This window comes from Orbicella faveolata, unplaced genomic scaffold (genome assembly GCF_042242905.1).
Source record: "Orbicella faveolata isolate gen_17 unplaced genomic scaffold, um_ofav_v1 contig_26, whole genome shotgun sequence".
In the NCBI taxonomy this organism is placed as follows: Eukaryota; Metazoa; Cnidaria; class Anthozoa; order Scleractinia; family Merulinidae; genus Orbicella; species Orbicella faveolata.
The window spans coordinates 14,362,990-14,388,218 of record NW_028301554.1 but is presented as its reverse complement, the minus strand read 5'-3'; the positions used below and the strand labels follow the sequence as shown (position 1 = coordinate 14,388,218).

The following is a 25,229-nucleotide window of genomic DNA, read 5'->3' as shown; positions in this document are numbered from 1 at the left end:
CTATGCGGAAGCTATGGCCCTTGAGACTCTGGTAAGGAAGACCTGCGACCCTCGAACTGTCCCGTAGAAGGTGCGAAACCGCTCCCCGAGTAAGCAAATTACCTGACTGGAAGTAAAATAAGGGACCCTGTTGCGGCCGTGCTAAGAGAAAGTACTCTCGCATAGCCGAGACCGCGCAAAGGGTGGACGAAGTGCGAGCGATGGTGAGAGATTGCCCTCGCCTGTAAACATCTGTTTTTGAAGATTTTAGCTGCACCGTCATGCGCTGCGGGCATGCCAGGGTTGGATGAAAGGCTATACAATCAGTAGAAAGATCAAAAAGCGGTCTAAATTTGCGAACACTGTTGTAGGTAAATTCACTGCATCGCAGGAAGGCGAAAAAGGCTAAATTGAAGGCGGCCCATATCATGGAGAAATCCCGGGGGCTAAGCCATGATTGCAGAACAGGACGGATTGCCGAGAGAACCTGAGGGGTAACCGGTTGACGGCGAATACGCTGTTCGCCTTGGTAGCGGAGAATACCGCGTAAAACCTTGTGGAGAAGAAGCTTGCCCTTCAGAGGGTCACTGTACCCAGCAGTGATATGGAGGTTGCGAACAGCTGCTAAATAGAGTTTAATTGTGCTATGACGCACCGTTCTAGCGAGATAGGAGGCAAAATAAATAAGAGTACCCTCGGAGGCGGGTAGGACATCCCCGTCTGGACCTAGGAGACGATTCAACAGGCAGAATTGTAAAAAGCGTTTTTCCCCACAGCTGTAGGCTCGATTTGTGTTCTTGGAAAGACCCCAAGAAGCGTAGGTGAGCACTTCCTCTCTCAAAGGGTCATTAGTGAAGGCGGGATGGTACAAGGAATCTGGTCGGCGTCGGGTGCGAGGGCCCAGAAACGCTGCATCTGAAAGCGGGAGAGGGCATCAGCAATCTCATTTGAAACCCCAGGGACATGACGGGCCCGTACAAGAAAATTATGTTCCATGGATAGGAGAACAAGCTTTCTGACCAGTTCCATGATAAGGGGAGCTTTTGAATGCCCTGAATTTATGATAGATACCACTGATTCATTATCACACCAAAACTGCAGACGTTTTCCCTTGAAAAGTGGGTGCCATATAGCGCAGGCAACAACGATGGGGAAGAGTTCTTGCCACTCAATGCTTATACCCCGCTCTCGGTTCAAAAGCATATGGGGAGGCCAGTGCCCTTGGAACCACTTTCCCTGAAAATAACCGCCGAACCCCGCGGAGCCCGCTGCGTCAGTGTAGAGCTCTAGGTCTGGAGTAGGGGTAGTGGTGGACTCAAGAAAAAGGGAGCGCCCGTTCCATTTGGAGAGGAAAACTTTCCACATATCGAGGTCCCTAAAGAACTCCCTGTTAAGCCTGATGTGATGAAAACGACTAGGGACACCCTTAGTTAAATTAATGGCGCGTTGAAGGAAAGTCCTGCCGGGAACTACCACTTTACATGCAAACTGGAGAGTACCAATGAGTGATTGTAACTCAACCAGGCGCACGGAGCGGCATTTCTTAAAGGATGTCAGCAAGTCGTAAGTCCTGGAAAGTTTGTCCTGGGGTAAGCGGGCCTCCATGCGAATGCTATCTAAAACGATCCCCATAAATTCTATTTCTTGGGAGGGGCCTATGGTCTTGGACGCTACTACCGGGGCCCTAAGTGACATGAATACCCGTAAGAGTGCTGAAGCTAGTAAGACAAGCTAATCTAGAACTTTCAGCGATGAAGAAGTCGTCCAGGATGTGAATGACCCGCTGGAGACCATAGTTATGTTTTAGGATCCACTCGAGCCCATCGGAGAGCTGATTAAAAATGAACGGGGCACTGCGAAGCCCGAAGGGTAGGTACATGTCCACATAGTATTGAGATTTCCACAAAATACCCAGTAAGTTCCAGTCTTCGGGGTGGATTGGTATAAGGCGAAAGGCTGATTTAAGATCAGTCTTAGCCATAAAGGCTCCCTTTCCCAGGGACTGGAGGATATGAATTGCATCGTCTACCCGAACATAGCTCAGGGAATAGGGATCCTTGGCAATGTGGTCATTTATACTATTTCCCTGTGGGTAGGAGAGGTGATAAATAGTTTGCCAGTCATTTGAGTGTTTTTTAGGAATAACTCCCACTGGATGACACTGGAAATTTGCTAAGGGAGGGGCAGGATAGGGACCGGCTACCCGTCCTAAGTTCACTTCCTTTTGCAGGTTGGCAGAAACTACATCAGGGTGCTGCGTCGCAGATATAAGGTTGGGGGAAATCCGGGCTGAACGCGGCCCACGATAACCAATACGAGCGCCTTCTTTAAGCGTACTTAGCAAATTAAAGACAAAATTACGATCTGGGTGATCGGTTAATTCTAAATCTAAGCGATAAATGTCAATAGGTGAGGATACTAATGGTTTCTGATGACGCCTTTGCTGCTCCACTTTACTTCTTGCTTCGCTCACTGGGTCTGGGGACTCCCGCGTTCCGGGCTTGGCCACTGGATTGTTGCTGAGGGCAGTCTTGGACGGTGTGGCCGTTTGAGTAGCAGCAACGGCACACGTGCGGGTAGCTGCAGTTTCGGCGCCGGCACCCAGAGGACTTGTTGAAGTCAAAGCACACCGTCTGGGAACGACGCTGTTTTCTGTAGGGGTCAGCGGAAGGACAGAGATCTTCAGCGTGATAGGGACTCGAGCAGATACCGCAATGGGGCTTAGCTAGGCCCGAGAAGGTCACCGTCCATAACTCCAGGTCTACTTTGTCCCACTGAAGGGACAAATTGGAAGAGGCACGGCGACGAAATTGCTGGTCGTAGGAAAGCCAAGCAAGACCCTTGAATTTAGTTACCGCGCGACTAATTATCTGCTGGTACTTAATCAGCTCAAGGGCCCGTCTTGGATAGGCAGTTACAATGACCAACATGTACACCATGTAGGCCTCCAGCCACTTCTGAAAAGAGTCTATAACGGGTTTTCTTTTCCTAACCATGGTGACCGGGGAACCCAGGGGACCTGAGGACGAGTCGTCTAAGCGGAGCTGAATTTCAGGGGCCTGGGACTGATACAAGTTGTCAGGTAAGAGTAAGGCAAGATCAACGTACTCACCCCGGAGTATTTTGTCCTCCATATTACGGTCCACTGGCCTCGACAGACCCAAAGGAGACGCCATACCCGAAGCTGCGAGAGTTTGGCTGGAGGGCGTTGGGCTGAAGGCGCTGTTTGTACGAACGGCATCCAGAGCGCTGTGTACGGACCGGGATACGATGTCCTCAATGGCAGAACGCTGCGCTGGACTGAGGGCGTCTCTTTGATCAGTAGAGTGATTAGTATGGAAGAGATCTTCCTCTGTGTCTGACTGCAGCATGTCCTCAATAGAAGACAGCGAGGCGCAGTCGGAGAGGGCGCTGTCCTCCGGAATGCTGAGACGCCGGCCTTGAGTGGCGTCGATTTCACTGGCTGTAGTGGACGGCTGTTGTGTGGATGTTTTGTTCGCCGTATGACGAGTGCGTTGAGGCCGACCAGGTCTTCGTTTAGATTGACTGGCCTTTCCCGTCGATGCTCGCTTGAGCCGGGCGAGGAGTTGCACTTTGGAGCCTGTTATGGGCAAATTCAGCGATTGAAGACGGAGTTTGAGGACCTCGCTGGATAGCTTCGATAGGTCCTCACTTCTGGTAGCGACCCGAGCAGTATTCGACGAGCGGCGAGAGCGAGCCATGGAAGGTTTACGAAAATTAAACGATAGATTTACAATAAGTAATAGCTACATTGCTTAGACGAACTCAGAATGGACTCCGAACAGTTTTCCGAGCTTTTATACGGAGACGTTCGTCTGCTTGTAAGCCAGTAGAAAAGGCTGTACTACCGAACAGCTTACCCTAACACGTGTAACATCTTAAACATGAATAGTGCTTTAATGCTTTGCACCAATGCTATGGTACGTTATAACGTTCAGAAGATAACAAAGCTACAATGTTTTAGGTTTGGCTACAATAACGCTTACAGTTTGTTGACCTTTGGAATATAACTGCTCAATAGCTCTATAGAAAGTGATGCCGCCATGAACGGCTCATTCAGAACGTACGTCACGCTCCATTAACTATATTTTACTGGCGTGACAGTAAAATCTCATTTGTTATCTCTCAATCTTTCTTATATGAACTTGAACACGTGAGAATCTCCGATTTTAAGACTGATGAATAAAAAGTTAGTCGAGGTTTCATGATCAAAACGTGGTTTAGCATTTTTACGAGTATGAATAAAAAGTTAGTCGAGGTTTCATGATCAAAGCGTGGTTTAACATGTTTAAGAGTATGAATAAAAAGTTAGTTGAGGTTTCATGATCAAAGCGTGGTTTAGCATGTTTACGAGTATAAATAAAAAGTTAGTCGAAGTTTCATGATCAAAGCGTGGTGTCGCATGTTCACAAGTTTGAATAAAATGTTTGTTGACGTTTCATGATCAAAGTGTGGTGTCGCATGTGTTCACAAGTTTGAATAAAATGTTAGAGGTTTGATGTGGCAAAAAGCGTGTGAACACAAATATGGATAAAAAGTTGGTCGAGGCTCAGTGATTAAAGTGTGTGTTCAAAAGGTAGTCGAGATTCCTTATGTTTACAAAGCGTGTGTTGTCAAGCGTACACAAGTATGAATAAAAAGTTAGTCAAGTCGGATTTCATGTGCAAAGCGAGCGTTCACAAGTTCGAATAAATTAGTTATTCGAATGTTAAGTGAAGTGAAGTATGATCAAAGCGTGGCGTGCTCGCAACTTTTGAATAAAAAGTTCGAGGCTTACATGTATGTGCAAAGCGTGTGTTCGCAAGTTTGAATATTAAATTATTCGACGGAACACTTAGCGTCGTTTCGTATGTTCGCAATCTTTGGATAAAAAGTTCGTCGAGTTTCCCGACAAATCAGTTGGGAGCGATAGTTGGCAAAACATAGGCGGCGCTGCTGTGTTGACTTGGTGATCTCGATCGCTGCTTTAACTTCCCACACGTAGATCGGGTGACAAAACTCCACAACTTTTATCGTGAATGTATTTACAAAAACTAAACGTTAAGCAAGTCTGGCTGGAATAAAAAAAAGGTTTGGCCGATGTATATGAAACAATACTGGACGCTTGAGAATTTATAATAAACACATGGTACACACGCATTGCTGATGAGAATGAAAATCGTGTCTCCCACGCTAATCGATACGATACGATACAGACGTCTTATTAACAAAACAGGTTTCGAATACCGACGAATCCGTAGCATTGGTACTTCCAGTGCACTCGCGAGAAACGAGACTCGTCTCGTTTCTCTCGAGACGAGTCTCACGAGAAATGAGACACGTCTCGCGAGACGGTGGTAACTTACTTTTGAGCGGTACTGTATTTAGACCTGAAATTAACATTTTTGAGCTTATACGTTGCGTGAAATGAACATTTTGCTGTTTTCTAAGTGAAATCAACATCCTTGCCATTACGCGTTAACGTGAAATCAGCATTTTTACCTATTTAGACCTGAAATCAACATTTTTGAGTTTATACGCTGCGTAAAATTAACATTTTGCTGTTTTCTAAGTGAAATCAACATCCCTACCGTCACGGGTTAACATGAAATCAACATTTAAACCTTTTTTGACCTAAAATTGACATTTTTGAGCTTTTACGTAGCGTAAAATTGACATTTTGCTGCTTTCTAAGAGAAATCAACATCCTTGCCGCCGCGCGTTAACATGAGTCAACATTTTAAGCACTTTTGACCTGAAATCAACAAATTTGAGCTTATATAAGCTGCGTGAAATTGATATTTTGCTGGTCAAAGTCCTTGCGGTCGCGGCAGGCCGATCCTCTGTTATAATAAACCGAGGCGAGACTTCGACTTATAACAAAGGCTTGGCTTGGCTATTATAACAAAGGATCAGCTCTGTTTATCATAACAAAGGCTCAGCTTCGTTTATTTGAAGGACTCGGCGGGAAAAGGGCGTCAGGTATTTTAATCAAAGGTGAACTTTGTCGAAAACGCTCCAAATTTCGCATGCAGTTTCGTTCAGGTATGTTAAGCAATGTCCCGTAGTTTTCGCGCTAAAGTTCGCTTCGTTCTCGAGATATTGCGTATGCAATAAACCACTCGGTTTTTCCAACCTGTGTGCCTTTTTTGCATACGTTATTTCTCGAGAACGAAAAGCAACCCAGCGAAAAAAACTTCAGAGCAATGTTTTTCAGGTGAAACGAAACCCACATGCCAAAATTCAGCTAGTTTTAAGCACTTTCAAAAATGGCCGAAAAATCTAGGGGACGTTCTTGCACGTGGCCTTTCAATTATTTTACTGTTTAACAAGAAAAAATTTTAATATGTACCTCTATCATCTTAACAAATCGTGGAAACACTGGATTTCTATGAACTGGTAATAAAGGCACCTCAGGGAACACATCAGGTACTACCACCTGGGTAAGGGCCCCCAGAGAGGGGTCCACCTTAGCCCCTGCCTTGTCCTCTATCACTACCTCAGCCCCATCATCTTTCTTGTCTCCACCATCTCCATCATCATTCCCATTTCCACTGGCTCCTTCTGAGGACTGGCCACTATGATGGTCAAGAAAATTTACCATAAAATTACTGAACCACTATGCACACTCTAATTGGTCAATAAGTGTGTTTAGATATAAGTAAACACGGTTGTGACGTTTTAGATTTGCGCATATTTTTGAGAATTATTTAATAAATTAAAGCAATAGAGCACTTTTTCCGAATTCACATAGCTTCATCTAAACACTCGGGGGGCTGGGAGAATTCTCAAAAGTTATACAAACCCTTGACTACATCTCAGGTTTGCATATTTGTTTTGAATTCTCCCAACCCTCCTTGTGTTTAGATGAGGCTATGTAAAGATGGAAAAATTGCTCTGTTGCTTAACTATTTGATTTCTTGCATTATATATAACACAACTCCATAAACATTTGGTAGTCCACTCCAGGAGTACTAAATTACATGTCTAAATATGCAGGGCTGTCTTTAAGTTTTGATTCGCCTGTAGCCTTGACCGTCACACTCATAACAAACTTGTTACTTTATGGGTGAATTGTATCAACTATAGGCAAGTTCAACTGCAACATCAAGGACCCATCAAGCATGCTCAGCCAAAACAGGTGGTACGGGGTAAGGCCCTTATTCACAGCCCTGTAATGAATTTTACGCTAAGGAAAATAAATGCTCATTAGCAACCTGCCTGTTCCACAAATCTCATGAAAAGAAATTTTAAATATACGTAACAAATATGCCATACATATTAAGCATTGCTGTAATACACAAGTGGCTGCACAACTTGCAACCATTGAACTGAACAAAAAAAATGTCACATATATACAATGTGGAGCAGTGTTTAATGTAACCTGATCTACAAAACCATGACTAACCTTGAACTCTGGCTATTTGAATTCTGTGATTTAGAGTGTCTTCTCGGATACAAAACAACATGGCCATCCTTAAAATCAAGAACTCTGGAAATAAAATTAAAAAAAAAAAACTGCCAACATCACTACAAGAGTTAACAACTCAGTTCCCAGAATTTGTGAGGCATACAGTAAGGCAATTTAAGGTATCATAGTAGGTGGATTGACAGTGTTTGGAAATCAACCTCTTGCACTTGCACTTTGAAAGAAAACCCTATCAACCTATACCTTTTCTGAAAGCTTAATAGTTATAGAATACAATCATATCTTTGAAATTCCTAAAAAAGGTATTGTCGCAGTGATAGTAAAAGAAATACCCAGAAACACTGCTTCGCTTAAACTGGTTTGCTTCCGCACGTGAATTGTTGGAATGGCGCGATTTACATCAGAAATGTTTTCTCACACATCACCCTCAAAAAGGGTGTCTGCGATTTTCCAGATGTGGTTTGGTTTCTTTTCTAAACCCTCTTAAACTTTGATATTTCCAATGCGGACGTTTCCTTCTACTAAAGAGGCCATAACTTTGAAACAGAAGCGAAATTAAACAAAGCCCAACACCATTTTCGAAGGAGGTATCCCGGAACATACCGGCCAATTTTCAGTCAATTCCATCGGAGTACGTGCATAAATGAACTAAAAATGTTCATCCTTATATGCAGTTTTATTTTATTGAGAAAAAGATGAAAAACCTTATGAGATTGGTATGATTAGGTGTTAAAAATCTCCTACGCACTGACAGATGTTGGCATGGGTCAGTTTACCACAACAATGGCTTATGACAACTTGAAATAAACAGACGTCTACAATTCTGGCGTGGAAACCCATTGCAGTGAAATCATCCGAGAAGCAACAAACTAAAAGTTAAAGTCCCGTGATTTCTTTGGCTTAAAAGATTCTGTCGGCGGCATTGGTATTATGTTGCTTAAGTTAAGGCTTCTTCGTTCTCCAGACATTTTTTGAAACCATGCCTCGTGAAGCTAAAAAGAGGACATCTCAAGGTCTACATTGTCCCTGAACAGAATGTGACTCTTGAAATTGGATGCACATGAATCATGGGATTGTGTGAGAATTATTCCTGAAAACATGAAGATACTAGTTATACAACACTCCCTGTATACACTCAAGCCCAAAGGCTTGTGAGTATACTGAGAAAATACAAGTGACTCGTGGGATGTTTCATGGTGTGGCACAAGAAAGTGTTGCTTCACTATTAAATATCATGTCATAGAATGTACAGAGGCCAGCACGATGAGCAAGCTGGAAATACAATGACTCTCCTGTGGAGGAGGCGTGGCCGAGTGATTTAGGGTACTGGATTTGAAATCTGAAGGTGCCTGGTACAAATACTCCACTTTACCACTATCTGGAATTGTTCTTGGTAGTCCCAAGTTCATCTCCTCAACCGCATAGTGTAAATAGTCAACTGGTCAGCCTCCAACCAGTTGGGATTCTTAATAGTTTATATTCTGTTTGAAATATTTGTTTATTTATTTACAGAGTCCCCAATTAGCACAATAGTGCTAAATACAATGATGATAGATGCGAATGCAGCCACAACACTTCTGGAAAAGAGACCTGAAAAAATTTTCAGGCTTTGAACGGGATTCGTGCTAAATACATTTGACACTTAAATAAAGTTATTTATTTATTTATTTATTTTATTTATTTTATTCCTGTGTTCTGACTGGCTGTATTTTCTATGGCATGGTTTAAAACTGTACTACCCACCAGGGGTGTCCCTGGGAGCTGGAGAAGAATCTGGAATAATTGACATTACATAATTGAAAGACTGAGAGCTTCGGACAGCCGACAGGTTGTCTTAAACTTAACAGAGCAGGCAAATATTGAACAAAATGTAACAATCACCTTTCTTTCCAAGAGAGCTCGTCAGAAAAATGCTCTGCTGATGTAGTGAACGTTTTGGGTCCAACCAATACACCTACAATAAATCGCTCGATTCCCACTTGAAAAAAGTCCAAACCATTATGAAACGACGAGTTTCTGTTTATATGAGAGCCGTACTTCAATGGCTTGCACAGCCTGTGATAATTACGGCTCAAACTCCTGCTAAAACATGATGATGTAAGTCTTCTGATTGCAAACATGGCGCACCGAAGACATAGTACACGTGCGCTTGGTAGCCTCTCGCCATCCAGCGGTCTTTCCAAACCGTTATGCGCAGAAAAGTTTTGCGCTTATGATGGCGGAGGATTTGGAGCGTGGTTTGTGACTTTTTCTGAAAAGATTTTTTCGTGAATTAGCAGCGTTTACCAGAAGGCATGAGCGGTAGGATCTATTGTGGAAGACTGCCTTCCAATGCTGCTGAAAAGGATTTAGAATCTTTGCTGAAGTCCATCGGCAAAATTCGCGACATCGATTTTAAGGAGGGATACGCTTATGCCGTCTTCAAGGATTACCGCGATGCCGACAAAGCTGTACAAGAACTCAACGGCAAAGAGTTTATGGGTCAGAGTATTCTTGTTGAGCGAGCGAAAGATATAAGAAATGGTGTCGGGGGATACACTGTGGCAGGAGGGTATACTGCAAGAGTTCGCCAGCCCAAACCACCTCCTGTGCGAACTAATCACAGAATTCGAGTCGAAAACCTCCCTGCGAGGGCCAAATGGTCTGAACTAAAGGAGTTTATGAGCGTTGCGGGCGAAGTTACTTTCGCAGATACCCACAGGAGGAGACCTGGTGAAGGAGTGGTCGAGTTTGCAAACAAGGAGGACATGATAAATGCCTTAGAAACTCTTGACAAGCATGAGTTCCTTGGAAAGAAAATAAAACTGATTGAGGAAACCCCTCGCTCTACTAGGGATCGTTCTGTGTCGCGATCAAGATCATTGTCACCATCTCCAAAGAGGAAGAGGTATTCTTCTTCACCATCCTTGTCAAAATCAAAAGAACGTCGATCTTATTCACGTGACAGATCAAAGTCACCAGAAAGAAGTAGAAAGAAGCATTCATATTCTGTATCACCTTCTCGCTCAAGTCGTCGAAGATCTACATCACGCTCTTTGTCCAACCACAAGACAACGTCACATTCTCGAAGAAAAAGATCATATTCTAAGTCACCAAGAAGATCACGTCACAATTCAAGATCTCCATCAAATTCTAAGTCAAAGAGAAGGTCAGAAAGGCATTCCTCAACAAAATCTAAGTCACATAAAAAGAAGAAACATAGATCAAGATCACATTCACGGTCAAGATCCCCAAGGAAGCACAGATGAGACTGGTCAATTTTTTTTAGCAGAACAGTAGCCCAGTATATTTTAAGGATGCCAATGGATTACTGGATCGCTTTATTCTTTCTTCATTTGTATAGGAATACACACATTGCATTAACAAAATTGTCTGTGACAGTCTTTGTTTTTAGATGGTACAGGATTGACACCTCAAAAAACCTGCACTTGTTCAGAAGTTAAATCTCAATAATCTATTAAACTAGTTATTTATAGCCAACCACCCCTATCATTTTGCAACACACGATTGTCTCGTTAACAAACCAATCTTTGTAGAACCATCATTCCTTGCCACTGACTAGGAGGGGCTGAGATTCTGTTAGAGGGACTGGTGAGTTGTATTAATCTAAAGCATGCATACTAGAAGAACATTGTTCTGTGATATATTTTTCTGTCTGTCTAGGTGTAGAGAGATTTCATCTCATAAAGTGTTCATTTCTTGAAATGGTTGCATGCTTTTAGACCTGACTTTTCACTCAGGTCGTATAATGTAAAATTAAATACTGTGTTCTATTTCCTTGATTGTGGCAACTTCTAAATGTGTAATTGAAAGCTCAGATAAATTTAGAGGATACTGTTGTAACCATTTCTATTACAACAGTAATTATTAATCCAAGACTACCTAAACCCCCATACATGAAAGATTCAGTAACTATACAGCTTAGCATTCTCAAAGTGAATGGCCTTTCTTGTGAAAGTCTTAAGTATTGCTCCTCCTAACAGACTGAATAGTAACAGTAGTCGTATCTGGGTTGGAACTACATGTAGCTGTTATGTTCATGTAGCCATTTGGTTAAATTAAGGCAAAACTGTTGGGTATTGCGGTCTACTAAGAGAAGCAGTGCACTAATAACCCTTGTAGTGTAAAGATTGTAATTTATTGACACCTGTCTCCTAAATGTTAGTCTGGTCAACTACATGTACATGTATGTGGTACAACCAGTCAAGTTGTTTTACATGTAATTGCAACAAATTATGTATTGATGATTTATTGATGTTGTTATGATGAGAACTTACACATAGATATTAACGATTTTCTAGCATCAGAGCTGTTTTTATTATTTATACATAACTGTTATGGAGGGTGAAACAGTTCCTTGTGGACTGTGGTTTCATTTGAGACTCAAAAAAGCTTTTTACATATGCATAAAATTGTCAAAGATTATTGAGAACATGAAATGCTAATAACTACATCCCTCACAAATAAGGAGAACATTATACTGTGTGTCATGGTTATATGACAAAACTTCAAGTTCATGTAAGTTTATGGAATGTTCAAGTATCTGGCCAAACTAAACCCTCCTTTTAATGTAAATACTGTAAAATAAGAAAATATCTATCTTTAAAAAAAGAAACGAAGCTATACTGTATGTCTGTACAAGTTATTTTGCGTCAGAGAAAGATGTATTTGTGTATGTACTGTAGCTGAGGTTGCTAGTGTTTTTTTTTAAACAGGAATTAAGCTCCATGTTGTATGACAAATGGCAAATGTCAACTTACTTCTGATTCTATTTCCTTTGCCTAAATTTTTAAACGACTCCATAGGAAAGATGTGACACAATCTGTTGTTCTCACATTCAGATCCAAATATTAAGACTTTGCTGTTTTAGGAAACAACTAATGTGAAGCTCAATCTTGCCAGTGGCTGAAATTAGGTAAAGTACCATATTAAACTAATTTTTTCACATCAAATGTTTGCATTTTTTAGACTGCAAAAAGACATAAGTTTGAAATTCATGAAAATCAAATGTCATGAAACATTGCTCTGCTAAGGTAACTGTAAGTTAATTTTTTTATATTATGGTAAGAAAAGCTACTGCCATTGAAAGAAATAGGTTAGTTGGCAGAGATATCAAACTTTGCAAGTTGCCAACTCCTAAAAAGCCTCAGACAGAGTATAAGCTGATTGAAAGAAGGATGGATCTTTTTTCATATTTTTCACTTTTGTGAAAGTTCACAGGCATCAGTGAATATTTCGCTTGTCCCCATTGTAACGCAAGACATATATGGCCACTTTTTTAACCAATCAACTGACTCTATTGGGAAGAGTTTATGGTCAATTAACATGAGCCAATGTGAACTCAGTTGCCAATACAGCTTATTTTTGTCACTTGTCGTAAACTGCATTCAATGTTCACTTCTCAATGGAGGATTCTTCATTCCTATCTTACATTCTTAGGGCCTGTTTACAGTGGAAAAAAGTTGTTCCTGGTGAATGAAGGGTTTCCTTTCTCTCTTTATGGGGATAAGAAATAAGCTCTCTCTGTTTTGTACTTGCTCAGTGTGTCACAATTTGCCCTTGTGGGTGGAAATAGCTTTAGTGTTAGCATGGGGAAATGTTGGTTCCCAGGGCCTACAGGTCACCCTAGTGTCAAAGCAAATGACTCTCCACTCAGGCACCTAAGTCAACTTGATGATCTCTCATGTGAATAGTCCACTTTAACTCGCATTGGATGGTTAACTATGGAGGAGTACAGGACAACTTATCTCTGTTTAAACAGGCCCTTACAGTATCTCCCAAAGCCTAACAGGATCATATCAATAGACAAACTGATGAATTTGTAAACAAAAGAAAAAACTGTTGCTATGCATCAGCTTTACCACTAAATTGTCAGGAAATGATTTCATTTTCTCACTGAATGGAAAGAATAATGTATTCCATCTCTCGACACAGGTCATTTGCTGTTAAGACACATCTCTGATGCCAACACTTTGTCATTAATTCCCAGCAGGCTTCAGTGGCTTTCAGTGGCCGTTCAGGGTATATCTCCTTTTCTACTGCCAGCTTCATGGCTGCTATTGTACTGTATTTATCATAGGCCTGTGGACGCCTGTTCCCAGATCCCTCGCAAAGCACCCACAGCAGGACTCCAAAGGCATAGACGTCGTAAGAGCAATCACTTCCTTGACCTTTGCTGTGGTTTTTGTGCATCTCCAAAGATATGTGGAATGGAGTTCCTTGTCGTGTTCGCTCGAATGGCTTTTCGGGTTTGGCCATATTTATTTTGGCTGTACCATCTCTCATAAGCTATTGAGATAAAGGCAGCAAATCAAAACTAACAACAAAAAGCTCTCTCAATACAGCTGGACTCTAGTAACAGGTCAATAGTATTGATTTTTACCAAAGTTGAGATATTTCCCGGCAATGTTTTTTGACTCTTTTTTAAGGAAACACATGTACAGATAATGAGAGATGCACTAAGAATAACCTATCACTGACAACCTTATGATGAAATTATATACGATTATCAGTATTATTTCATTGATTTTCTAAATAATCACAATTATTCCAGATTAAAATTATAATTTATTATTATAAATCGACTGAATGATGGGGACATTTCAGTGTGATCTAAATGAGGGTACTGTCAGTAAAAACGGCGAGGAAATTTAGGGCGCGGTGTTCACTTTTTGCATTGAATGAAACATGCGATGAAGGCGCGAGCGAGACGGTCTACCGATCATCCCTCGTAAATCTCCTGTTACAGCCGTCTATATTTTAGATTGGAATTATTTGTGGAGTTGCCGTGCACAAGGTTGTGGTGCACTCGTCTACGATTTTGCACGCAGCTGTCACCATTATAAGAGATTGGATTGGTCTTCGGGAGGTTTGCCGTTTCATTGTGCTGGAATGAAATCATTGAAAGCTTGGTCCTGCTGGAATGCTTGTCCAAATGAAAGTAGACTTGCTCATAAGTCGAGCTGCAAAAACCGAGCTCAAAAGCGAAAAGTGTCCGAATTGCTAAGGCTAAAATTAGGGCCAAACTCTGTTTTAATTTCACTCCCCGAACAAATCTGTATCGACTGCATCGGTTTTCGGATGTTCGGTAAATAATTCGTTGCTTCTTTTCGTCATCATTTATAAGGCTTATATTTTGAGCCATTTTAATACGTGTTTCCTATCAAACTCTTTGTATTACTTAGTAAAGTTAATTGTAAAATTTTGACGGGGAAATTTTCTTCTAAGTGGTTCTAAGCTACAATATATAGCTGTAATTTATAGTCAGCTGTTTGTTACGCGCTGAAAACAGACGAGATCAAAATAACCAGCTGGAAAGCCAGAATAGTCTAAATTTGCTGAAAACCATTCGTGGCTATCGTGAATTTGGTCTAAATTTATAGAACAAAATGAAAATTCTCCCTCTTTTGAGGCTTTTAAACGAAGTTCTATTAGATTCCCGTATTCGGATCGTTTTGAGAAAACGTGCATTTGTTACATGTAGTTCCTTGACCGCTCACCAATATGGAATCCGCTTTGATATCTTGATGGATGTAATGTGCTGCGTGTATTGCCTTCAGCCCGTTAGCCACATCCCCAGCTATCTTCAGGCGGGTCTGAAGAGAAAGCAAACCCTGCTGGAGTGCCGTTGTCACGTCTAATTCTGCCTTTTCCATCACAACATGAAGAACGCCAGGTTCAGGAATTAGCCAACCATGAACAAAAAGAAGGTTGGGATGGGCTTTGCCAATGTTTGCTTGTATTTTCCTGCATTCATAAAGCGGGTGAAATGCAACGCATATACGTTAGTTCAAACGAATGTTGTTTACTAAAAGCGTATAGAACGTGTTCTGGAAAAGGAAAAGAGTACAAGTCTATTGCTAAAGAGAGCCGACTCTTCTTTTTGCTAACCCTTGATTCCTACTTAAACTTCTGTCGCCTGAAGTAAAATCTGGGATTTTGTGTCACGTTTTGTTTCAGTTCCAGAACATGGTTCTCCCTCTCATAAATAAATGTAAAGCCACCATGAGACAACTGTGATATGTGTACCATCATTTGTCTGTTCGTGAGTTTGTACGTTGGCTCGTTCGATGCTAGGTTCTTTTGTTTGTGCAGGGGGTAGTGGATTTCGCTTATGAAAAGATCGGGAATGCTCGTCGTCTCGCTTAGGGGTGTAAATCACTGATTGCTGTCTTACTTAGGGTGTTTAGGACGAAACACAGCTATTTCTGGTCGTGAAAGTATCTTTTAGAGTGCATTCGAAGAAACAATAAAAACGCTGTCATTTCCGTTCAACGTGGTATCTTTTGGGGGACAGATAAAGTTCGAGCCACACCCAGATTGGTCTCCTTTAGGGATTGAATTTAAATTTTCCGACGAGACTCCCCGACCTTTTCATATGGGAGTCCCGTCCCCAGGGTTCTTTCGTTCGATGGTTCGTTCGTTCTTTCCCTCCACTGGTTCGTTCGTTGGTTCGCTCCTTCGTTCATTCCTATTTTCATTCGTTCGACTGTTTAATAAGGAATATATTTAGTGGGATGTACAAGATTTCTGCTGAAACTTACATGGTGTTGATCAAATCCACGGCTGTCTGCGCCCAAACATCTGGTTCCACCTTCTCCTCTTTGATCACCTTCACTACAAACTCTCCAGCGGACACTTCACCTGTCCATCCAGTGCAGTCATGAATCGTTCCGTGTTTTGTAGATTTCATTTCTGGACCGAGGATCAGTGGTCCGTTGTTTAGCAGGAACTGCAGAGCGAACCCTTGAACGGCAAGATACCTCACAGAGGGGATGTACAGGGCTGCCATTTCTTCCAATTGCCGTGACCAGTTGTTGGACACTAAGTCATTTAGGCCAGTGAGGTCATCCATGACCTTCAAGAAAGCTTTGTGTATGTTATCAAGGAGACCTCTAGAGGCAACACAAATAGCACGCGTGATTCGCGATCGCTGACTGCTGAATTTAGAAACAATTAACTCAAGGATTTTTCTTCGACTTTGCGTATCTGCCATATTGAAATCATTGGCGTTTGAGGATTTGCGTTCCATCGCGTGAAGTAACCCTTCAGTCAAAATCTCTGACAGCACCTTTCTTAACGCTTTGCTCACCACGGGTGTCAGAAGTACAGGCAACTCTAGAGAAGGTTTGTTTGGTAAAGAACTGCTCTCCGTTTTTGGTAGGCCTGATCCATAAGCTACCCCGAACGCATGCCGAAGTAGTGGATTGATAATCTTTCTTGAATGTACCTCAACGACCTCTTTTGCTCTGTCAACAAACCCTCCAAAACTCCGTTTTAAATCATTGAAAGTTCTGTCCAGGACCAACCCTCTCAAAACGATCAGGAATCGAAGGAAAGGTACGTCTTCCTTATTCCAGGTAAGCCTGCGATGATACTTGGAATTTTCTTTCAAGAGAAGCAAGCAATTCATGCGTGCTTCCAACTCGTGCGCCGGAGAAACTTGTTCTGTTGTGTGGAAATGAACAGCTTCGCGGAGGAATTTTTCCTCAAGATTTAGTAAAATGCAATTTACCACCCTTCCAATGTTTTCTTCGCTTCCGATGGTTGAGGTCAACGAATCATATAAAGATTTTTCGACACTTTTAGCAGTGTCAAATTCTAACGGACTTCCAAGCATGTGGGGGAGGACTCGCCTCGTTCTTCCCATTGCACGGACCAGACTCGTTTGCAGAAAGATGAGCTTGCTTACCACTTGCTTGGCTTGCCTTTTGACGGTTTCCTCTAAGACACTCAACAAACCCTCTTCAAATTTGCTAAATAGCTCAGTTGCTCTGCTAAAGGTTTTCTTCCTACGGTCCTCACGGACGTTTTGCGCAGATATTCCATAAAACGAAGAACAACTGTCATAGGATTCACTCTCCGCTATCAATCCGTGGCGTTGTAGTTGGGCAAAGACAATTTTCTGCTTGTCAACTCCCCTCTCTGTTTCCTCTTCGTCGGAATCAAGTTCGTCGGAGCTTCGAGCGTCGAATGTCTGCGCGCTAGCCGATGTGTCTACCTTGTTACACACGAACATGAATGACAACTGTGGGTGTTTGTCTTGAAGGAAGCGAATTGTGTCGAGATCCTACGATCAATCAAATGAACTCAACATCAAATAAAAATTACTGGCTTAAACGGCTGAATTTGGGTAGTTTTCCTTTCACAAGATTTAGAGGCTATTTAGTCTGAGTTGATGCTCCTCCGGTTAAAAAATGTGGGAGAAGGGCGTGCAGTTAAGTGTAGAGTATGAGGAGCTAGTAATTATTTAACGGTTTCAACAGTACAGCGGAGGGACAAGAAGAGGTGTAACAGAAGTGTAACAGGCTTAGGCAAAGTTACAAGCATAGGGATATTGACAAAGTCACAGACACAAGCACAGGCATATCACGTGACACAGGCACACGCCCACATGCCCAGGAAAAGGCATGAACACATGCTCAGGCAAGAGCAAAGGTACAGGCACAGCCACAAGCACAAGAAAAGGCATCTTCCCAGGCACGGACACATGCACATGCAGAAGCAGAGGCACAAGCAAAGGCATAGGCACGGACACATGCACAGGCACAGGTACAACCACGAGCACAGGCACAGGTACAAGCAAAAACACAGGCACAAGCAAAGGCAAAATCACGGGTACAAGCATGATCACAGGCACAAGCAAAGGCACAGGCACAGTCACAAGCAAAGGCAAAATCACGGGTACAAGCATGATCACAGGCACAAGCAAAGGCACAGGCACAGGTACAAACAAAGGCACAGGCACAGGCACAGGTACAAACAAAGGCACAGGCACAGGCACAGGTACAAACAAAGGCACAGGCACAGGCGCAGGCACAAGGAAAGGTACAGGCACAGGCACAAGCACAGGCACAGGTACAAGCAAAGGCACGGGCACAAGCACAGGCACAAGCAAAAGCACAGGCACAAGCAAAGGCCCAGGCACAAGTACAAGCAAGGGGAAAGGCACGGGCACAAGAAAAGGCAAAGGCACCGGTACAAGCAAAGGCAAAGGCAAGGGTACAAGCGAGATCACAGGCACAAGCAAAGGCACAGGCACAGGCACGAGTACAGGCACAGCTACAAGCAAAGGCACAGGCACAAGATTTTGAGCTATTTTTGCTTTCACATTTTCTTAGTTTACGAAAAATCTGTCTTGCAGATTTTTATTTTACTTTGCATGAATGTTAAAACAGAGCCAATTTCTTATTCCTGAAATTTTGAGGTGGTCATCCTGGTAGATTTTGAGAAAACGTGATTTAACCCACTAGTGCCCAATCTCTCCTTAGGTACTCGGTCGTTCATTTTGGCCATTTGTTGACGTTTAATTGTTCAAGTTTCATATAGAATAGTAAAAGACTTAAGTAAACAGTAAATAGAGAAAGCAAAAACATCTTGGAACATTTTTCAAAAGAGTTAGAAATTGTGCTGTTTTAATCCATCAAACTGCAGTAAGCCACCTTAACACATTTAACCGTTATTTCAATCAACATCAATGAACTTGCAACGGGTAACCCGAAAACACTGACCCCCGGTCCGCGGACCCCCACTATGGACCGGGTCCGTGGATTACCCATGGACCGGTCCACGGGCTTACCCTTACGGACCCCCTCTACGGAACCCCCCAAAATAGTGTAAAAATAAGAAATAAATATTTCACTAATGTGTTGTCTAATAGAATACTCATATCGGCGAAATTTCGAGTGTTACACTGTGCAAATGTAATTAACCCCCCCTCCCCCTCCCCAAAAAAAAATGCCTTAAAGCTGTTTTCAGCGTAAGGAGATGCCGATGACAAAAAGAAGGAAAGTTATTAACTTTCATTCGTGGCTCAATCGGGCTATGGTAGGTGTGTTTTTAGGTTGTTTAAGATTGTTCGTATCTGTAATTCCGCTGAGCAAATTATTAAGCCTGGAACGAGTTCACGAATCCGCGCGAGAATGGGCTGAAAAAAATGGCAGAGGGGAAAGAGCACAAATTTCGACGCTTCCCAGAGGCTTCCCGGAGGCTTCTTGGAGGCTTCCTGGTCTGTCATATACTGTATGGCCACAGCAAAGGAAATGGCAATGTGTAATGATATAACTTGTGTTCGAGCCTGAACCCAAGAATGTTACATTTGCACACTGACGTTCGAAATTTTGCCGACACGACTAATCTATTAGACAACCCGTAAGTAAAATATTTGTTTCTTATTTTTATTCTATTTCGGGGGTGGTCCGTAGAGGGGGTCCGTAGGGGTAGTCTGTGGAGCGGTCCATAAGTAGTCCGCGGACCCGGTCCGCAGTAAGGGTCCGCGGACCGGGGGTCAGTGTTTTCGGGTTACCCACTTGCAACGGCTAAGACTGCTTCATAATCAAAAGTCAGTTATTATCACGTTTCAACAGGGGGAGACAACACTTCAGTGTTTTTAGTCCGTTTGAACATTTCAGTAACGAATTCGCAAATGGCAAATCAATATACAGATAACACTTGATACCTACCGATGGCCTTAGTTGCTCATTCCCATCGATGACATAAACGACGAGAGGTGTAGTGCCTTTTTCAAAGAATTCGTCCACCACATCGTCTAGAGCATCATTCTCATTCCTTCCCGGGGAGTCGATTAATTCGATGCCACTTTTCAATATGGGGTGATTCAAGGCAATTTCAACGATGTACTTCAGCCGTTCTGATTGCTCTCTACTATCATCACAAACCACCACATATTTCTTGGGAACTTTCCTTGTGAATGTAACGGGAGGTTGAACTTCTTCTCCTGCTTTGTCAACGACCCTGATTGTATTTTCACGCATCGAGTGACTAATCTTGACTATTCGGGAAGTACATGGGTTCTCGTGGACTGGTAAGTAGGATCCGCCGAGAACTTCGTTCAAAATCGAGCTTTTTCCACAGTTTCGATTCCCAATAAAAACTACCGAGGTCCTACTCTTCAGGGCTTCTTTCATCTCTTCGATGTTCAAGGACGAAGCTAAAGTAGTAATGGCGTCTTCGCTAAGCTTCGCTTCGGCTTTCATCTCCTCCAAGCACTGAACGGTCTCTTGGAACAACGACGAAGCTCGTTCATAATACACTCTGAACTCTTCCACGGCCCTCTCTAGCTTTTCTTGCATGTTCTGGTTTAAAACGTCACCAAGTCAATGTTGCCCGTTGTTTCATTCGAGCGACAGGCAAAATGTCTGTTGTTCGCAGGCAAGGACAAATAATGCTAAACAAGGCCGTAAAGGTCGTTTATAGGGGTCACTTAGCAGACTTTACGTGGAAAAATGCCTCACACCTATTGTCACGGCGTGACAAGTAGTTTGTGAGGCGTAAGCTATAGAAAACATTCGGTAGACTCTAAGTGAGAACTTTAACTTCATTATTTTCATAGATCTGAGCTACAAAAATGCAGGAAAAACTAGAAAAGGCGGTAGAGGAGTTCAAAACGTATTCTGAACGATTTGCGTCGTTGTTCAAAGAGACTTTTCAATGTTTGGAGGAGATGAAAGCCCACACCAAGCTTACCACAGAAGCAATCAACGCCATGTCTTCGTCCTTGAACACATGGGCGCACGGGCAAGTTTTTGCCAGGGGGTGCTTTGAGCCATTTGCCCAAAAAAATTCGCTCAAGTTGTCCAAGTATTTACTAAACTGAGCCGAGAAGAAACAAGGGTCACTAACGGTGCACTAACATAGACCTACAGATGAAGTGAAAATATTCTTTCGTATGATTCTATCATATGAGCTCATAAAACACGTTAAAAGAAATAGCTGTCTCTGCCATTTCGACGGCCGAAGATATTAATGATACGATCCATGTCATTGTTGACTACAGAGTTGGCATATGCCCTTTCAATGTTAATAAGTGCGATGTTACTGACAAGTTTTTGCCCCATGAAGGTAAGTTTTTAATCTGCGCAACGCACCGAATGATCGTTCTGCAGAACACGATGCAGCAGGTATCACTGCAAGGATATGTACCACATTAGAAAATTCTGGAAACATATCAAATAGATCATTCTCGTGCATTGTCTCCAGCATTTCTGAAACAGTCATGCAGCCTAATCCGCGCGCACGACGAAAACTCGCGTACATTTTCTGCTCAGCTTCCAGAATCTCGCCGTCGATTTTGTAAAATTTAGCAACACGGGAGAAGCTTTCTTCATCTGGTGTTTCCGTTAAACAGACTCAGATCTTCTGAGTCTCCAGTCAATAATCTACAATATGATTCTTGAACGTTATACCGAAATTAATTAATTCACGACTGCAAATACCTCACACCAGCTAATGCTAATGCCTCCCGGCCCGTACGCCTATGCTTGAACATGGAAGAAATCTAACAAGTATTAAAAAAAAAAGACCCTCGGTAGTTTTTATTGGTAATCGAAATTGTAGAAAAAGCGCGGTTCTGAACGAACTCCTTGGCGGATCCTACTCACCAGTCCACGAGACAGCTTGTGCTTCTCGAATAGTCAAGATCAGTCACTCGATGGGTGAAAATAAAATCAGGGTCGTTGACAAAGCAGGAGAAAAAGTTCAACCTATGGTTACGTTCACAAAGAGAGTTCCTAAGGAATATGCGGTGGTTTGTGATGATAGTAGAGAGCAATCCGAACGGCTGAAGTACATCGTTGAAATTGCCTTGAATCATCCCTTTCTGAAAAGCGGAATCGAATCAATCGACTCCCCGGGAAGGAATGAGAATGATGCTCTAGACGATGTGCATGGTGGACGAATTCTTTGAAAAAGGCACTAAACCTCTCGTCGTGTATATCTTCGATGGAAATGCACAACTGAGGCAACCGGTGAGTTTCAAGTATGGGCCATAGCTACCTTATTGCGGATGTTTCTAATAACCCATATTTTAGTTGTTATTTTGTGACGGAGGTAATAAAGAACAGACTCTATGTTACTGAGACACCCATCTGTTACAGCGTGATAATAACTGACTTTAATCGCGCACTTTATAATCATGTTTTCTGGGCCGTTATACGTTACCTATTGATGTTTTAAAGACTGCGACAAAACAGTCACGATAGAACTTGTTGTCCCCATACAATACATCCGGGATATCTAACCCGGAAGTGTGACATTTTCTTATCGATATTAATGGGTAAAACTGTGTGCAACATTATTAATCACAAAGCAATCGTAGTAAATGCTGTAAACGCAGCTGGCAGACAGAGAAGATTTTGGATTTAGCCTGTTTCGGTGGAGTTTTTCGGTGGCCATGAGAAGAATGGTGACGAGAGAGAGGTTTCTCCCCCTGGGAGGGAGGGAGGTGTGACGATTTATCGGACAAACTTGAAATGTCAAACGAGTGTACAGAATCAATAGCTGATTAGTGTACTAATCAATGTAGGCAGAATGCTCAAATTAATTAAGTTCCTCGCCGAAAAATATTCCTTTGGACCCCTGCCCCCAACCAAAACAATTTCAGGTTTTTAAATATTTTAATTATTTAAAAATATTAACACAGCACACTGCAAAGCTCCTGAAGAGATTCTCCCACCCCTACCTCCTCCCACCCTTCTTTATTAAAAGAGATCAAGGGAAAACGCAAAGAGTCGCAGTAATCGTTGAAACGTACAGGTGGATCAGCTTATTTGATTCAGTTCTGATTCCTAGATGTCAACCTACCATCTCATTTTCTTTCTTTTATTCTTTTGCATTGTAGGATCTCGACACGATTCGTTTCCTTCAAGACAAACACCCACAGTTGTCATTCATGTTCGTGTGTGACAAGGTAGACACATCGGCTGGCGCCCAGACATTCGACGCTCGAAGCTCCGACGAACTTGGTTCCGACGAAGAGGAAACAGAGAGGGGAGTTGACAAGCAGAAAATTGTCTTTGCCCAACTGCAACACCACAGACTGATAGCGGTCAGTGAATCCTATGACAGTTGTTCTTCTTTTTATGGAATATCTGCGCAAAACGTCCGTGACGACTGAAGGAAAAAACCTTTAGCCCAGCGCCCGTGATATTTAGCAAACTTGAAGATGGTTTGTTGGGTGTTCTTGAAGAAACCATCAAAAGGCAGGCTAAGCAAGTGGTGAACAAGCTCATTTTCCTGCAGATGAGTCTCGTTCATTCCATGGACAGAACAAAGCAGAACCTCCCCAGTATCTTTGGAAGTCAATTGGAATTTGACACTACTAAAGCGTTGAGAGATCTTTATATACCACATTAACCTCAAACATCGCAAGCGAAGAAAATGTAGGAGAGCTGGTGTCATCCAGTTTACTCAGTCTTCAGGAGAAGGTCATGCCAGAAGCACTTCGGTTCAATGCAACAATGCAAGCCCCAGCGGAGGTCATTCCATTGATTGCAAGTTTGCAGGAGTTGGAGGAACGTCTGAGTCACTTGTATTTGCTTCTCTGTGTAAACGCGACTCGGCCAAAGTGTCATTTTCCGCTTGATTGGAATAAGGATGACGCTCCTTTCCTTCGATTCCTAATCGCCATGAAAGGGGTTATTCTAGACAGAATATTTAATGATTTCAAACGTACTTTTGAAGAGTTTTTAAAGGGGAAAAAGGACGTCGAGCTGCACTCAAGGAACATTCTCAATCCACAACTTAGATATGCCCTCTCTTTAGCATATGGAGCAAAGGCGAAGACGAGTACTTTGCAAGACCAATCTCCAGAAGAGCTTTCTTTACATTTGACAAGCCTGGTGAGCAAAGTGCTAAGACGGGTACTGTCAGAGGTTTTGATTGAAGGGTTAGCTCATGCAATGGAATGGAAATCTTCAAACACCGATTTCAATGTAGCTGATAAGCCAACTAGGAAAAAAGTCCTCGAGTTAATTCTTTCCAAATTCAGCAGTCAACGCATCACCCACTCAATTAGTGTTGCCCTACAAGGTCGCCTTGAAGAGGCACACACGGTTTTCTCTAAGATCTTAGATAGTCTAACAGTCGTTAACGAAGTCATATCGAACACCTCGGCACACCAGTTGGAAGAAATGGCAGCCCTGTACATCCCTACCGTCAGGCATCTTGTAGTTCAAGGGTTCGCCCTACAGTTCCTGCTAAACAACGGACCACTGACCCTGGGTCCAACAATCAAACCTACAAAGCACGGAACGATTCATGGCTCCACAGGATGGCCAGGTGAAGTATCTGCTGGAGAGTTTGTTGTGAAGGTCATCGAGGAGGAGAAGGTGGAACCGGATGTTTGGGCGCAGACGGCAGTGGATTTGATCAGCACGATGTAAATATACAAAAGTCTTCTTCTCCTGTACTCACGAACTGAGGAGAGTAGATAAGCCTTGTCGGTACCTCTTTGTCTTTCTAAACAGTCTGGATAATTTGAGAGACGTTCCGTATCGTTTCAGAACCGAGGTAAAATAGAAAAGAGTAAAGTTTTGATTACAGCGGGAGCAGCCCCGGGCCCATGAAAATGAGCCCATAACCTTTTATCAACTTTATTCTGGATTTTGCTCGAAGCTTGTAAGGTCTCTTATTATAGAGCCTATTTTGTATATGATGTCGTTTCAGCATACTGGGAGGGGAGATTGGTGCTGTTCATTTAACGAATGTAACGCTTTTTTTTAGGGAGATCCAAAGAAGGATTGAAAAGGCCCATCCCAACCATCTTTTTGTTCACGGTTGGCTGATTCCTGAGCCCGGCGTTCTTCATGTTTTGATGGACAAGGCAGAATTAGACGTGACTACAGCACTTCAACAAGGTTTGCTTCCTTTGAAGACCCGACTGAAGATAGCTGGGGATGTGGCTAACGGGCAGAAGGCAATGCACAGTACAAAGTATGTCCATCAAGACCTTAAAGCTGATTCCATATTGGTAAGTTATATATAATGCCAGGAGCCATAATCGGGGACGGAGACCGTAAGCGCG

At 42.6% G+C, this 25,229-nt stretch overlaps 5 protein-coding genes and 1 pseudogene across 5 annotated transcripts in view; 2 read left to right on the top strand and 4 right to left on the bottom strand.

Moving 5' to 3' along the window:
* The window catches only part of LOC110043956 (lon protease homolog, mitochondrial-like), a 31,804-nt gene extending 22,229 nt beyond the window's left edge, over positions 1-9,575 (bottom strand). Inside the window, exons 1-3 of the mRNA XM_020749462.2 lie at positions 9,290-9,575; positions 7,388-7,471; positions 6,332-6,557 (exon numbers count right to left, since the gene is read on the bottom strand). Coding sequence (XP_020605121.1) covers positions 6,332-6,557; positions 7,388-7,471; positions 9,290-9,528 — 549 coding nt within the window. The 5' untranslated portion in view covers positions 9,529-9,575. The remainder of the gene's footprint in view (positions 1-6,331; positions 6,558-7,387; positions 7,472-9,289) is intronic.
* On the bottom strand, positions 879-3,210 carry LOC149108234 (uncharacterized). The gene is made up of 2 exons (XM_089295679.1): positions 3,092-3,210; positions 879-2,631 (listed from the first exon to the last, which is right to left on the bottom strand). Exons 1-2 carry the CDS (start codon positions 3,153-3,155, stop codon positions 1,664-1,666), a joined length of 1,032 nt encoding a protein of 343 aa, XP_089151805.1. The 5' UTR covers positions 3,156-3,210; the 3' UTR covers positions 879-1,663.
* On the bottom strand, positions 3,183-5,308 carry LOC149108233 (uncharacterized; the record flags this gene model as incomplete). Its single annotated transcript, XM_089296097.1, has 1 exon — positions 3,183-5,308. A coding segment is annotated over exon 1 (519 nt), but the record flags the coding sequence as incomplete, so codon positions are not given.
* A 35-nt stretch (positions 9,576-9,610) lies between the features above and the next one.
* LOC110043961 (serine/arginine-rich splicing factor 5-like) lies at positions 9,611-12,360 on the top strand. Its single transcript, XM_089295775.1, has one exon. The coding sequence runs from the start codon at positions 9,703-9,705 to the stop codon at positions 10,654-10,656; it is 954 nt and encodes a 317-aa protein (XP_089151901.1). The 5' UTR covers positions 9,611-9,702; the 3' UTR covers positions 10,657-12,360.
* Positions 11,525-20,623, bottom strand: LOC110043958 (dual serine/threonine and tyrosine protein kinase-like). Its single transcript, XM_089295773.1, has 4 exons — positions 19,870-20,623; positions 15,952-17,477; positions 14,908-15,154; positions 11,525-13,696 (listed from the first exon to the last, which is right to left on the bottom strand). The coding sequence occupies exons 1-4, from the start codon at positions 20,497-20,499 to the stop codon at positions 13,301-13,303; spliced, it is 2,799 nt and encodes a 932-aa protein (XP_089151899.1). The 5' UTR covers positions 20,500-20,623; the 3' UTR covers positions 11,525-13,300.
* Positions 20,624-20,774: 151 nt separating this feature from the next.
* LOC149108232 (uncharacterized) lies at positions 20,775-24,609 on the top strand (annotated as a pseudogene).
* Positions 24,610-25,229: the final 620 nt, after the last annotated feature.